This window comes from Magallana gigas, chromosome 8, assembly GCF_963853765.1.
Source record: "Magallana gigas chromosome 8, xbMagGiga1.1, whole genome shotgun sequence".
NCBI classification, from domain to species: Eukaryota; Metazoa; Mollusca; class Bivalvia; order Ostreida; family Ostreidae; genus Magallana; species Magallana gigas.
In genome coordinates, this window is record NC_088860.1 from 807314 (window position 1) to 822523 (window position 15210).

Below are 15210 nucleotides of genomic sequence, written 5' to 3' on the forward strand. Positions count from 1 at the left end.
TATGAGTAGAATGATATATCAAAATGTGACGTATTACATGATTATATAAACTAGTGTGTGTCTGAATGAAAAATTGGTGCATTAAATGTACACATGACCTCGCGTTAAAACAAGAATCTATGGTTAAACAAGCTTAACAGTCGGAAATCCCACGCACTTCACTAATTTCATTGAAAAAATGCAGCAGGGATTTCCAGTGTTATAAACATAACCAAGTAACAGGTTGTACTGTGTTCTTGGGCTGTTTCGGTGGATAACATATAAAGGTAAGTACATATTACAACTGTAATAATTGCATGTGTTCGTTATTTTATTATTTTTATTACATTCACCCGTTCGTTAGACCGACAAATCTACATATATAATACATCAAACAATTTTAAGAGAGGGAAGCAGAACGAAATCTGGGGTTTGTGGGTTTGTTTTATGAGTAAAGTGTACTCTTTGAGTACTTGAATGAATTTCTCAAAAGATTCACCAATGTATGAGTGTGTAGAAGAATTTACACCATCTGTGTCTATTAATGAGGCTGGACGGTCAACTAATAAACCATCATACCTGCCTTAACTTTTACATGTGACATTTTTGGTCATGGTCTACTCGTATTATTTAGTGACGAAAAAACCGAAATATTTTCGCTTGAAAAATAGACATTTTTTTTCTGTTTTATATAGAACTCTTCTTCTAAGGAGATAAATACAGCCAAAATATGGCCACGACCCCCAACCCTCTTAAGATACACATTTTTCAAAAGAAAAAAACAGTCATTGTGCTGTTTCAAATCTTTATTAAGGATTGTTCACAGTTTTTAACATCATTTCAAAATGGTGAAAATAACAATCACTTGCTGTTTCAAATATGAGTATATTTATTAATCAATATAGATCTATTATTTATTTTTATGATAGACAAGGAAACAGTTTGTACCGATCGGCCTTCAGTCTATTGTTAACTTGTTAACTGCCGGTGAGGCCATATAGTTTGATTGTTTAGAATGCTATTTTATTGTATGAGTCACGTGAATTTTAACAGTACTGAATGCGGAGAGAGAGAGAGAGAGAGAGAGAGAGAGAGAGTGTGTGTGTGTGTGTGTTTGTGTGTGTGTACTAGTTTTGTGCTGTCATCATCTCTTGCTTCCTGCAACATAAAAATACATCAAATTAATGAAAAGGCTGTTCTTTGCACTTTGATCCGAAACGAAAATTGTACATCACTTCTATTCTATGAAGTTTGTATTTTGATATAGATGCATGACTGGAAGCTTTAACGAGCTTTATTTGTTGGCTTGGCCTGGCTTAAAGTTTTCTAATAACCAGCCAAGGCAGTTTTCATCATACAACATTCTCGTCTAAAAATTCAAAAAAAAACTTTAACTGAAAAAAGAAGCGTGTATCTTTCTATGCAAGTAACTTGAAAAAAAAATTAAAGAAAATTAAAAATATTCAGTATGTATACGCTTTCTTATGAAGTTTTTTTTTGCAATAAAGTGTAGAAAAATTAAGGCGTCTACAGTATGTGACATTAAAGTGTAAATAAGTAAAAGGTATATATACGACAATTAGATGTTTATAAAAAGAACATTGAACAAAACCGATACTACAATGGTGCTTTTATTATACATGTATTAAGCACTTTTTTGTGAAAATAAAATCAATATGGTAGATTTCTTAATATCAATTTCACCTTACATTTAATGAGTATGTAGTGCTCGACTGATACAAATAAATAACCTGTCGTATTTTTCACATTAATATATTATTTGATGGATCAATAAAGAATCTTTTTTGAGACATAATTTTAGAAGAAAAACACCATGATCTGATTTTCTTTATTTCATTTGATTTTTTTTTTTTTTGTATTTTTTAACAGAAACCGGAAAAACCGATTTGGCTGCAAACATGATACTTCAGTGCAAAATAAAATCGTCTCAATCGACCATACAATTGTTATAAATACATGTCAAACACTGTCATCAAGACCTTATAATATTTTGATAAAAAAAATATATTAGAAAATGAAAATTAAAAAAATTGTACATATTTTTTAAATCTATGGATGAAATCAGTTTATTAATTGTAAGTCACATTACGCAATTACCATACAAAATTATTTTCACAAGAAGTTGAAATAAAATTTTGATAAAGTGTTTAGGTTGTTTAGCTGTAAAATGGTTTGTACATTTATTGATCTTATAACGCATATCCTATTTCTCAGAGTAAATCGCATTTTGCTTGTAAAACTCAAATTTTAGATAATTTTGATCGATAGCATTTTTTTCAAATCGCAATCAGTTAAAATTTTAAAAATTGCATTTTTTCAAAAAAAATTAAGCATTTTCTGTTACAATTTCTTTTTAAAACATCATTGTTTGATTAGTGCTTTATGTGACTTTTGAATATTCTATTCTAAAACGATTTTTTTATTTATAATATTTTAATTAAAAGAATTAAAAAATGACCAGACTACCTTTGATATGTATTTATAAATAATCATAAAATGCAGCAACTGAGACCAAATTTTAAGCATTAAAATATTCTATTCGCAGTAAAAAATAATAGTTCCCGTTTCTCTGAGAAAATACTAAAATTCCTATAATATCAATAAAAGCCGATATCGGGGTTTTTTGTGAAATCATATGCATACTCCAAAATACATTCCTTTATAATCGATCAAACAAATAAAATCTAGGCCTATCGAGGAACCTTAGAAGTCCCTAAATAATGCTAATAATGAAATTTAAAATTGTAATGAACTTCACAAACCTATAAGAATTGACTACGGTTTTAAAATAACCCTAATAACAATACAATCGACAGTTTTTGTACATCATACCGTATGTTGTGTAAATACATACTGGACAAATTTAAAGAAATAAAAAATTGACTATATGATGGTTCATCTAATGCAGTAATGATACCTGCAGCCCTCTTTGTTGAATTCTACAAAAAGATCTCGAGTTTTGCAAAAGTTATGAAAATATACCTGAAAATGAAACTCTTCCTGCATTTAGTTTCGACTGCTAGCTTTGAGCTTCTAACCTGGAGGTTAACCATTTAGATAATAATATACTATTGTGGACAACATATGCTAGAAACACGTGTCTTATTGAAAGGAAAGAAGGTATTGCCAATGATGACAAAAAGTCTCTTTGCCATAAAACTTGGAACAAATGAAACTATTATGGCATTATGTACAAAGAATACAATATCTACACATTTGCAGAATATCCAGAATGTTTTAAAAATCTTATTTAAATAGATAATACAAATTATATCAATTTATTTAGAATATTCTTCAAAGATGCAACATAAATTTCATAATGATCAGTAATGAAAGTACCTTCAGAAACAAAACATTGGGAATTTCCAATGTTTTAAATAGAACCAAATAATTTCTAGGACGAATTCAAGGAATTGTTTCAGCATATCACATTCCAGTCAATCTCGAAGGAGCTAGCACGGACCGAGGTCGACGTTTTCATGAGGTACTAGAGCATGTTTTATAATCCGGACCTTTTTGGTTGCTTTTTTTATTAGTTATTTTATTACATATAGTTAGAATTTATTCTCATCGTACCGGTTTTTAAAATTCTTAAGAATATTTGTTCCATTCCGATTGGATTTTAAAATTCCCAAATGAAAATACATTTTTAGTTAGAATTCTAATAAGGGTATAATATAACATTAGTTGGAAATCACCTGTGACATGCATGTATTCATAATTTGCTTACTAAGATTCCGGGAAAGGGGTCTAACATTAAAGAAAATAAGAAAGTAATTTCTGAAAATGTTCGAACTTAATGATCTTTATAATCTGTTAAACTGAGGTTGAAACGATTTCATGTTTTTTCATCCTGTCATGAACCTTAGGAGTCGCCAGAGAGGGGCCCACAGAGGTGATCCAAGACTAGAAATGAACATTCATGTATGATTGAAATTCTTTAATAGAAGAAAATGACTACGTGTTGTGAAATCAATATGGAAAGAATCATGACTATTTTAAAGGTTTGTTGAAACTTGACTCGGGGTGGGGGGTGGGGGGGGGGGCAGAAAATGGTCATTTTGGCAGTTTTGGTTTCTCTTTTTTACGATGAAAAATTTCGAAAGTAATTTTCCAGGAAAAGAAGATAAAGGGGAGGGGGGGGGGGGAGAGAATTCACAAGATAGTAATCAGATATAAATAGGCATTTAATATAAACTTATAGAGATATTGAAAGTGGTTAATGCGTATAGAGTTTTGCAAAACTCGAGTTTATTTATTTCCTCTTCGATATAGTTCATAAAAAACAACAAGAGTTCAATGACCAATTGCTGAGATTAATTTAAATTTAGAAAAAAACAATATATGTAATTATTCTCCCTGATGTATGGTTGAACTGTAGCTGTATTGTCTAATATTTATTTTGTTTTACGGAGGGAAGACACAAGTAAAAAACAACCACCACCGACTATGATGGTCCAATCCTTCCTTCCTTGTTTGATAAAGGCAAATACCATATTAAATTGCCAAAAATGATTTATTCAAATAATAATACTGAAAAAATGAGAAAATAAAAGCAAAAACTTGCATACAATTACACAACAACAAATAAAATACAAAATACACCGATGTAAAGTCCCTTAAATTAATTTTTTTTAGTAAATAATACAAAAAACAAGCTTAATAGGCAGTTAAGGTGGCTCGCTGGTCGTGGTCATTTTTTGACTATATTAAACTCCTTGAGAAGAAGAGCTATATATATATAAAGGTAGAGGGAAATGAAATACGGTACTTGGAATGTTCTCTACTAAATGACAGTTTATGGCTAAAAGTATCAAAATTTAAGTAGGATCTGATGGATAATTTGTGACCATCTTCTAGCCTCGTCAAACTTGTAAAAATACATTTTACAGACGACATTTCATACAAGGACCGCCCGTTTATTGCGTGTTAATTTACAGTCAAACTTAAATTATATTTACTCTTGAAAATGTGGATTTCCAAGAAAAATAAATTCATTAGCAATAGTTACCTGGAAATATGACCTCGTGGGTTTTGCAACGACTTCATTATTGAAGCAGTCTTCTTTGCAAAAACCTTTCATGGATGAAACTCATAATTGACTAAATTTGACATAGGTGGTATAAGTTGATTATGATTTCCGACTCAACGATATTAAACCAAGGAAAATCATCTCATTTAATTCATTATATCAGCCATGTACAACCTGCAAGATCACATGATATTATAAGTGCGTCGATAGCTACGTGTTGCTTCGAAAGTTTCGAAGGTTTTTGGGGTTTTTTTTTACCCAAAGTGCATCCAAGCTTGAAATTGTTCGGGTCCAATTTTGAGGACGCCGTACAGAATGGGAGAAGACTATTGATAGAGACATGCAATGTGCGGGAACACATATGGTGTGTCGGCTTGGATTGATTTAGACATTTTGTGTCGCCTTAGTTAGTGACCTGGGTCTCTACTTTCGGTTTCAGTACACACACTCTCTCTCTCTCTTGTTGAAGGTAAGCTAGAGTTCTTAAATAAACTTATAGAAATGTTGATTGATGTATTTTATTGTTGTGTAGTGATAACGATTGTCGTTGTTTTTAATAATTTGAATGCACCCCTGTCATTATATATGCTGGGCACGTTAGTTCACTGTTAAAGCACTGTCCTTAAATATTAAATGTCGCATAATCTCTACCACAGTTATCTCGTGGAGACTTATGTGGTCGTTTAATAATCTACTACGCATTAAAATTTGGAGGAAAAAGACACTCGTGTATGAAATCTCTCTCTCTCTCTCTTTCTCTCTCTCTCATGAATTTCAGTTTCAGTTAGAGAACTTGTGAAATTTTTGTCGTATATTGTTTTGATTGGCAATATTGATTAGAAAACGCCTATATAGCGCAATATTTTGGGCACGTACATTCGGTAACGATCTATTTTCTTTTTACGACAACACATCTCTTTTTCTCTTATTACAGGTTTTTTTTGCATGACCTTATATATAAACATTAAAAATTATCGATTATTGATTTTCAGTTTAGAAATAACACGTAAGATATATTTTTATCTATAAAAAGGGTGGGGACAACGTTTAAATCTCAACTCCTTATGAATTCTGCCAAAAACGATGATGATTTACAGTCAAACAAAACTGATGAAGTCGTCAGAAGATTGTATTTTACAGTACACAACTTATTAGAGACATGTTATATGTAATTCCGAGTCAAACTGAAACTTTAAAGTATATTAATGGGTGTTTTAAAAGAAATGGAAAGAGGATTTTGTTTTACAGTATTGTCCAAATATCCTTAAGTAACCAGACGAAGTTCAAGAGTAGAGCTACTAAGACAAGTTGTACGTAAGGGGGGGGGGGGGGGCGGCGGGGGGCAATGTTGCTAATGTCAGTGTTTTTAATAACTTGTACCCGTGACATTACATGCCGGACACATCGACACACAGTGTGTAAGTACAGGCCTTTATTAAATGTGGCATGATCTTTTTTCGATTTCGAGAAGCTTTGTATAATCAACTTCCCATTAAAATTCGGATAAAAAGAAACATCTCTCTCTCTCTCTCTCTCTCTCTCTCTCTCTCTCTCTCTCTCTCTCTCTCTCTCTCTCTCTCTCTCTCTCTCTCTCTGTGTACATGTATTGATTGAGAGTATTGATTAGAGAACGCCCCAGTAAAAAGCAATACGGCCATTGCATTCACATACATTTTGTAACTTTTTTTGTCTTTAACAATATGGTTTTTCTGTTTCACATACTTAAGTTTTTATAAACTTTAATGAGATATATCGATAAGTGATTTTTAGTTGAGAAATGGCGTTAAAATTTATTGTGGTTATCTGAGTAACCTAGGTGACCTTTTACAATCTGTTTCCGTCCGGCGTTGTGTGTCTGACGACGTCCGTGTTAACGTTTGATCTTTTTACTTTCTTCTCAGAAACTTTTAGAGTTATCTTGACAAACTGTTCTGTGTAGCATCTATATGGGAAGTGAAATATAAATTGTACAAATTATGGCCCCCAATCACTAACGGCCATAAATTTTGGGTAGAGAATGTAAAAATTTGTGCGCATTTAAAATAAAATCTTCTGTACTACCGGGCATTCAGCAGAAAAACTAAGCATAAGGTTATGATGAGTAGAAATGCCTTTACCAAAATATAAAAATTCATGGCCCTTGAGTCAAGGCTCAGGCCCAAGGGCGAGGTCAAAATGGCCGTATACAGTGAAAATGTATTAAATGTTAGAAAATCCTTTTCTCTGCTCCTATTTGAGAAAAAACTAAATGCAGGATTATGATATCAATGAAGCTTTCTACCAAAATTGTGAAATTCTTGTCCCATAGATCAGGGGTTTAGGCCCAGGCCAATATGGCCATATTTTGACAATCCATTTATTTTTAGAAAATCTTCTTCTCTACATCCGCAGCAGAAAGAAATAAACTGAATGCATTGCTATGATGTAAGACGACGTCCTCTACCCAATCTGGGAAATTCATGACCCATGGTCAGGGGATCAGATCTTAGGGTAAAACTAAATCGAGCACATAGTGAAATTGGATAAAACTTTATATTTTCATATGAATATTCCAGTCGTGGGAGATAAACTAAATGCATTATAACTAGCATTATTCCATAATATATTCTTTTAAATTTGTGAAAATAACTGCCAATGAAGCAGGGGTTCAGAATTTATATTTGGGGAAGAGACATTATAATAAATATTCATTTTTAGGTCGCTTGAGTCACTCGGGTAACCCATTAACAATTTTACAATTTTACATTTATTTCATCCCGATAGCTATAAGGAAAATTGTCACTTAGCCATATTAGATTAAATATGTGTTCTATTTTAGGAAATCTGTATTGATATCATGTGCATTGTTTGCTTATCGCAATAAACTGTATGCATGTTGTGTGCATTATAAATGAATATTTTAGAAGATAATGATTGACTAATAAAGGCCTGTTAGTCTCTGTTTACAAAAAGTGTACAATCATTGGCCGCTAGAGCCAAGGTATACCTAATCCGAGATTCCTCCGACTCTTCCCACATGAGATTCCCTGACAAGTCCATATATAAGCCATGATACTCAGGTGAACGTCAAAGCCTGTGGGCCTTATGTTATAAAAAAGGGTGGGGGTTATTTATGAAACAAAGGTTGGGAACAGCATTCATGGGTTCTGCCAAAACTTGGGTAGGCATGGACTACACCATGCTACACTATATAAATGAGATTCGATTTGTAATTAATGTTAATTTACAGTCAAAATCAAATATTTACGCATTAAAATACATTCATTGATAGAGAGTAATCCCAAGCAAATAGTGTTTTACAGTATACAACTATTTACAGTTAATTCACAGGCAAGCTAAACCGGTTACACTTTCTATAAATACATTAATTTTATGGCTGTTAAGAAATCACAAGAAGGTGGCGTATCTAGGCAAAATAAACTTTGAATTAACTATAATGACAGCACACAACATGTTATCTCATTCATTGGCCAATATTTGGTTCATCAAGTAAATGTTTTTATGGAAAAAAAAAACATTTTTGGTGGGACAAGAAAATTGAAGAAAATATATTTAACCGTGATGCGTGAGGGGTCATAGCGATAGAAGCTTGGTTGTGGCAGGCGAGCTCCCAGTGTCTCAGAGATAGATAGTTCTCCTCACTGTGTACTTTTATTCTATTACTCCGTGCAGCTTGTCACGTCAAACTTTCTGTCTGTTGTTGTCATTTCATGGTTATTGCTCTTATCGATTTCTGGACTAATTCTAACCACCTCTATTACCGTGAAACATGCATACTATCCGCGCCGAGAGAGTCGGTAAACAAGGCTTGATATTACAAAGAACAAAGGGAATAAAACACATTTTATTATCAAAAAGTTCAAAGATACTACCTCTACGGTATATTATGTACATGTGAACCGAAAGTTAAATATTTTGACAGACCGATGCTTCGTCGTAAATTACAGTGTGCAATAAATTACGGCCTAGTTTCAATCAAGGTTTTTATCTACAGAGATCTATATTTTTGCATCAATTAAAATCCCGCCACCTTTCGTCTATGTATAATTGATCTTGTCATTGTCCACACCGCAAACAAAACAAAATATATATAGCGTCCATACCGCAAACAAAATGTATAGCGAAATGTAAGTAGTTTTAATTTTGATACATTAGTTATAATTATTTAAGAGTCTAATTTTCATTCCTTTGCCGACCGCAGTTAAATTAAAAAACACCAACGCATTTTTAACATGTCCAAGAATGAGGGCGGATCAGGGGGTATTTCGACGTAATCAACTCGCTGAGAGCGAGTCGACTTCACTTCCCTTCTTCCTAGCTTACAATACGCTAAGCAGGGATGTTATTCTCAGTAAAGCTTTCTAATTCTGACTCTGAAAACTGCAATCAACTCGACGTAAATATTTATTATTTTTCTGACCTTGAACAATCGAGTGCGTAGATTGGAACTGGAATTGAGATGTTCATAATTTACGCACTTCTTTTTACAATGCAGGCAGTTGGGTTTAAAGGGAAGAAAAATCCAGATGAAAATGTCAAATTTGGACATCCCATTTAACGCATATTGCTGTTAATTACGCATTTATATGCTAACCATTATTCCGTAAATTCGATAACCCTAGATTTCGAGAATTTTTATCTTTTGCAGGTTTACATTTGAGAGAATACTAAACAGTTGCCGGACGGACGGGGATCTGATTCCTGCTGCTGTGTATTGATTTGGGAGTCATTTTACACTGCTGCCCATGTAACATAGGTAGGTAATCGACATCACTCGTTTCCTATGTTTACATGTGTACTCATTTTTTATGTTTACCTGTGGAATCACTGAACCATTGCTGAATACAACTGCGTTTTCTTTAAGAACATGCACGTTCCCCCTGTACATTCTACAGCCACACACGGGCGTTTTGTTAATATCAACAAAATATGGGGTAAAATAGTAGATAATTCGTATACCTTCATACTCTAATACTTGACTTGTAACATGTCAATCAATCGCAGTTTTCCTTGCACTTTATCAAATGATTGCATAATGTATATGTTTACTGCACGACTTTCCCCTCCACCCAAATACACACGGCACGGGTAAACTGGGTAAGTCTACAACTGTCGACCTCCGAGGACACCCCACCCCCACCCCCCACCCCCACCACAGGTCGCTACACTGCTCAATGATCAATGGATGGGGAATTACCTCTGATCAAATCCCACAATTGTAAGACGCAATTATACTGCAGACCCATCTTCTGTGCAGAGAACAAAAATCGTTAACAGCTTTCCCTTCAATTGTCATAGCATTTCCTAGTGTCAAAATTTATGTCGCTTAATTTTGTCTCTCGCGTACTGTTTGTTACTATTGTTTAATGCATCTTGCAAATAAGTGTCACTTTCCCCCCACAATTAACCAAATTTAAAAAAACAAAAAAAACAAATTGCTCAAAGATACATCGCATGATGATTCTGTCAGTGTCCCTATTCTGGGTCAGTTAGCGTCCTGTGAGACCAGTGTATTTGTGAGGACATTAAGTCTAAGGAATTTTTCTTTTAAGCATAATGGTTAGAACTGATTGATTGTTGTATGTCCATTCGAGACTATTTTACTCCTTATGATCAGTATGCTTAGTTAACCTATTTGTTTGTGTTTTATTCGAGTGGCATTAGTTCCGGAGACATTTTGTTATATATCCATTATACAAGTATTTCATACACAGGTCGATCGTAATGATAAGGTCACTAGGTTTTAATGTACTGCCTATATTTCCATGAGGTACTAGTATTGTCTATATTTCTGTATAATGAATTGCCTCTCTATTTCTGTGAGGAATAGCCTCTATAATTTTGTTAGAAAATACCCATATATCTGCTGTGGTGTATTGCCCATATACTGCTGTGTGATATTGTCTATATTGCTGGGGGCAGTATATTGCTGGGGGCATTACCTATACTGATGGAGGTATTACCTGTATTGCTGTGGGGTATTACCTATATTGCTGGGGGTATTACCTATATTGCCTATATTTCTGGGGGCATTACCTATAATATTGCTAGGGGCTTTACCTATATTGCTGCAGGGTATTACCTTTAATATTGCTTGGGCATTACCTATATTGCTGCGGGGTATTAGATATATTTCTGTGGGGTATTGCCTATATTGCTGGGGGCATTACCTATATTGCTGGGGGCATTACGTATACTGATGGAAGTATTACCTGTATTGCTGGGGGCATTACCTATATTGCCTATATATTGCTATGGGGTATTGCCTATATTGCTTGGGGTATTACTTATATTGCTGGGGGTATTCCAAATATTGCTGAGGGCATTACCATATTTTGCCTATATATTGCTATGGGGTATTGCCTATATTGCTGTGGGGTATTACCTATATTGCTGGGGGTATTACCTGTATTACCTATAAATTGCTGGGAGTATTACCCATATTGCTGTGGGGTATTACCTATATTGCTGGGTGTATTACCTGTATTACCTATATATTGCTGGGAGTATTACCCATATTGCTGTGGGGTATTACCTATATTGCTGGGAGTAACGCTATATATTGTCAAACAACTTTTCGAGAACCATTGTTTGACAGTCATCACATCGCAGAATGGGCTGGTCATGTTCGGTAGGTGACCTTATTGATTTCCTTCCTATTTCAGATCTCACAAACTGAAACCCAAGACACGCCGTATAACCAGTGTTTGGGAGGAGGGGGCTCTGGGTTTCACAAACATTCCTCGTTTTGTTTTGCTCCATATTTGGTATGGTCTGGTTTGCTAGGCAAACCCTTCCCGAGGTTACGTACAGGTGTGGTACATTTCCGAGGATTTGTTATCACCTGCACAGTTTCAAATAATTACATGTATTTAGTGCCTCCCAAGATGGTAATAAGACAGTAAGTATTAGTAAGAAAAGTAGTAAGAAAAAAGCTACCCGGAAACTCTCTCCGACTGTAAAGATGTCGGAAATTCTCTCCGACTGTAAAGATGTCGGAAATTTTTTTCAAGCTGTATCAATCTTATTTTGAAAATGAAATTTAATATTAAACGCATAACACGAAGTAAATTTCTGGGAAAGGGAATGCAATAAATTCTTTAAAATATTTCCTAGAAAAAGGCCTCAACTTTAAGTAAGTTGGCCATAATGATATCTTGCTTTAAAAGTTGATCTATTTTCGCAAACCCAGTATGCACTTAATCAAGTGACCACGATTTGGAATTCCTCTATAAAATTATGAAGGAAATAATCAACTTTTTATATCATTATTTATTTATGACACTTAAGCCTGCACGTAATTGACTTGCACATTGCTTTCTGTTTACAGTGGAATACCTATCATCAAGGGAGAGAACTCATTAGGATTGATGCGGATGTCTCTGTACCATGTGAAACTTAAAGTATTTACTGGTGTGTATCAAGTTGATACAATCTTTATACACAATCTATACATGTATCTACAATCAACTATAAGTAGGAAAATACTGGAAATTCCAATGACGGCTTACATTGTTGTAAAATTTGTCTGCATGATGCAAGCTGTATTCTCTTATCATAAATGATTCTCTCTTTGTTAAAAACCACGGCCAATAAATGGTATCCTCTCCTATATGGGCGAGATATGTGCGAACTGCGGTCCGTGGCTAGAGATAATGAGTCTTTCTAAGACTTTTTAAAAGTATAAGAAAACGGATGCTCTTCCAGGATTGCATGTAAATGTATGTGTAATCTGAGTTAAACTGTTGTAGAATTTTATGACAATGAACGACTACGCTTGGCAGTGTGACAAAGGCCTGACAGACTGCATGAAGCACGTGCTGAACAACGCCCTCTTTTGTGACGTCACTCTACTGGTGGGGGAGTGTCAGGAGAAGGTGAGCGCCCACAAACTGGTTCTTGTGTCACGGAGTCCTGTGTTTTATGCCTCATTTGAAGGACCCCTGGCAGAAAAAGGTCAACTTGTGATTAAAGATATAGAAAAGGATACATTTGAGCTATTTCTTCAGTAAGTGTTTTTAAAAAAATCGCCATGTCTGTTTGAAGCATGAACCCCTACACTCAACCCATTTTTGGTTGAGTTAGCTTTTTTGTTAAGAAAAAATCGCGTTGATTTGAATTTCATGCATATTGGAGAAATATTATAAATTGTAAAAAAAAAACAGTTTGGGAAAAACATGAAATATAAAGGGTCCATTACAAAAGATGACAGATGATTCAAACTTCCTGATTCCTTTAAAAATAATGTACTTGTACATGTAGTAAAGGTGCAAGTATGAAAAGAGGAAGATAAATTACACGTAAAGGAAGTTTACATGAACCAGCATCAAACGTTACCGCGGTCTCTCGGGTTTTATGCAATAATCGATCCATTGCTATATAAAGTGACGTCAAGGTGGGAAAAGCCTTTCTAAGGAAAGTGTAGGTGGAACCACGCGCTGCAATCACTTGTGGTTAATGTTGATAAATAAACAAAGGAACCATTCAGGTGCTACTGAAATTAGTCGTCAGTCTTACAATCATTAGTCGTCAGTCTTACAATCATTAGTCGTCAGTCTTACAATCATTAGTCGTCAGTCTTACAATCAGTTCAATCCAAAGTGTGCAGAGAGATCCGCCTAAACTCGTGCTATTTCTCTACACTTGATTTGACTATGTTTCCCATTACTATCATGGCTTCGGCGTTAGATATCATTTATACGCATCATATCGACATCTCTAGATGTCCTGAAAGGGGAGCAAACTCGTGGCTGTTATTTACCATAAATTTCTTAAATCATAATCTGATGACTATTAACCTGAAATATGATGACATAAAGATGTGATATGATTGGTTTTACGTTCTATTTCAGTTACCTTTACACAGACTCTATCACGCTGACCAACGAAAACGTGACCTCCATACTTTATTGTGCGCGGAAGTATTGTGTGGATAAACTAACATGGCGGTGCGAACTATTCATGGAGGATAAAATAGACGCAGAAAATGTGTTTGGGATAATGGAGGAGGCGCACACGTATGGACTCGCAACACTGAAAGAAAAGTGTCTAAAGTATTTAGTTCAAAACATTGAAGAGGCGCTTGCGTCGGAATCTTTCAGCTTAATCTGCAAACATTGCATTGGATCTATTCTTAGAATGGATAGTTTAAACATCAGTGAAGAGAAGTTATTCGAACACGTGATACGGTGGGCAGGTGCAGAATGCTCCAGAAGAAATTTGCAAACAACTGATAAAAATAAAAGACTCGTTTTAGGTGAAAACATCAAATTAATTCGGTTCCCGGTAATGGCTGATTCTTATTTCAAGGACAAGGTGGCCAGCGGAATGCTACTGGATGCAGACGAAGTCATCAACGTCTTCTTGTACAACTTCAGCAAAAATGACGGAAACTGTCGACAATCTACGTTTGAGGTGGCGTCTCGCTGTTATAGGCGTGTCTTAAGATTCCGAAAGACTCTCCGAGAGAGACAGGTTTCTGACGAGAAAAACGATATAGCGTTCGAGAGCAGTGTTCCCGTGACATTACACGGGGTCACTGTGTATACTCCTAAAGAACAGTGCGAGACTCAGATCGTGTGTATAGACGTGTTCGATCACAACAAATCCAGCATAGCAAGCGTCGACTCGCACTACTTCGAACATTCCTCTCGAAAAGTCCATGACGTGTTTCTGGATCAACCAATCAGAATCGCTCCAAATAAACGTTACACGATATCAACGAAAACCTCTTACTGGGTCAAGTCGTTCTACGGGACCCGGGGCAGAGACTGTGTTCAGTTCCGTGACGGGACGATTTCCTTCTACAACGCTGCTCTCTCGGAGAGCTCGGACTCCGATTACGACTGGGCCAGTACCACTGTAGACAAAGGACAGATTGCTGGCCTACTCTTATCCTAATAAATCACTCTTGAGATATTTTGTGTGCATTTTTTAAATATATGAATCAAATATCAATACAAGAATGCATGGCTGTAGATGTAGATTTACGAAATTCTGCGAAGACCGTTATATTTATTGAGTTATGGTTTCTTTATTTAGCAATTCAATTTTCTAAAAGTAGCCGAAATTTTCTTAAACGTGTGTAAAAAACCTTACCTTATCATTCTCCAGTCACCATGAGGTAAATCTTGGATATACTGATAACTGAAATCTCTAAATTTTATGCAACAAAGGAA

The 15210-nt window shown here is 34.9% G+C and overlaps 1 protein-coding gene across 10 annotated transcripts; it reads left to right on the forward strand.

Moving 5' to 3' along the window:
- The first annotated feature begins 119 nt into the window (after positions 1-119).
- LOC105347258 (BTB/POZ domain-containing protein 2) lies at positions 120-14950 on the forward strand. 10 transcript variants are annotated; one of them, XM_066068603.1, is made up of 6 exons: positions 120-266; positions 9681-9788; positions 11698-11933; positions 12363-12445; positions 12784-13040; positions 13885-14950. In XM_066068603.1, the coding sequence occupies exons 5-6, from the start codon at positions 12790-12792 to the stop codon at positions 14930-14932; spliced, it is 1299 nt and encodes a 432-aa protein (XP_065924675.1). In that variant the 5' UTR covers positions 120-266; positions 9681-9788; positions 11698-11933; positions 12363-12445; positions 12784-12789; the 3' UTR covers positions 14933-14950. The 10 variants fall into 10 exon arrangements, with proteins under 10 accessions (XP_065924675.1, XP_065924678.1, XP_065924676.1 ...); XM_066068604.1 differs by lacking the exon at positions 120-266 and adding an exon at positions 3411-3484; XM_066068601.1 differs by lacking the exon at positions 120-266 and adding an exon at positions 5450-5501.
- Positions 14951-15210: the final 260 nt, after the last annotated feature.

Bases quoted from the DNA above. Each gene is read 5' to 3' on its own strand.
- LOC105347258 (XM_066068603.1), top strand. From the start codon at position 12,790: ATGACAATGAACGACTACGCTTGGCAGTGTGACAAAGGCCTGACAGAC. The intron at 13,041-13,884 runs GTAAGTGTTTTT...GTTCTATTTCAG, and splicing joins ACATTTGAGCTATTTCTTCA to TTACCTTTACACAGACTCTA.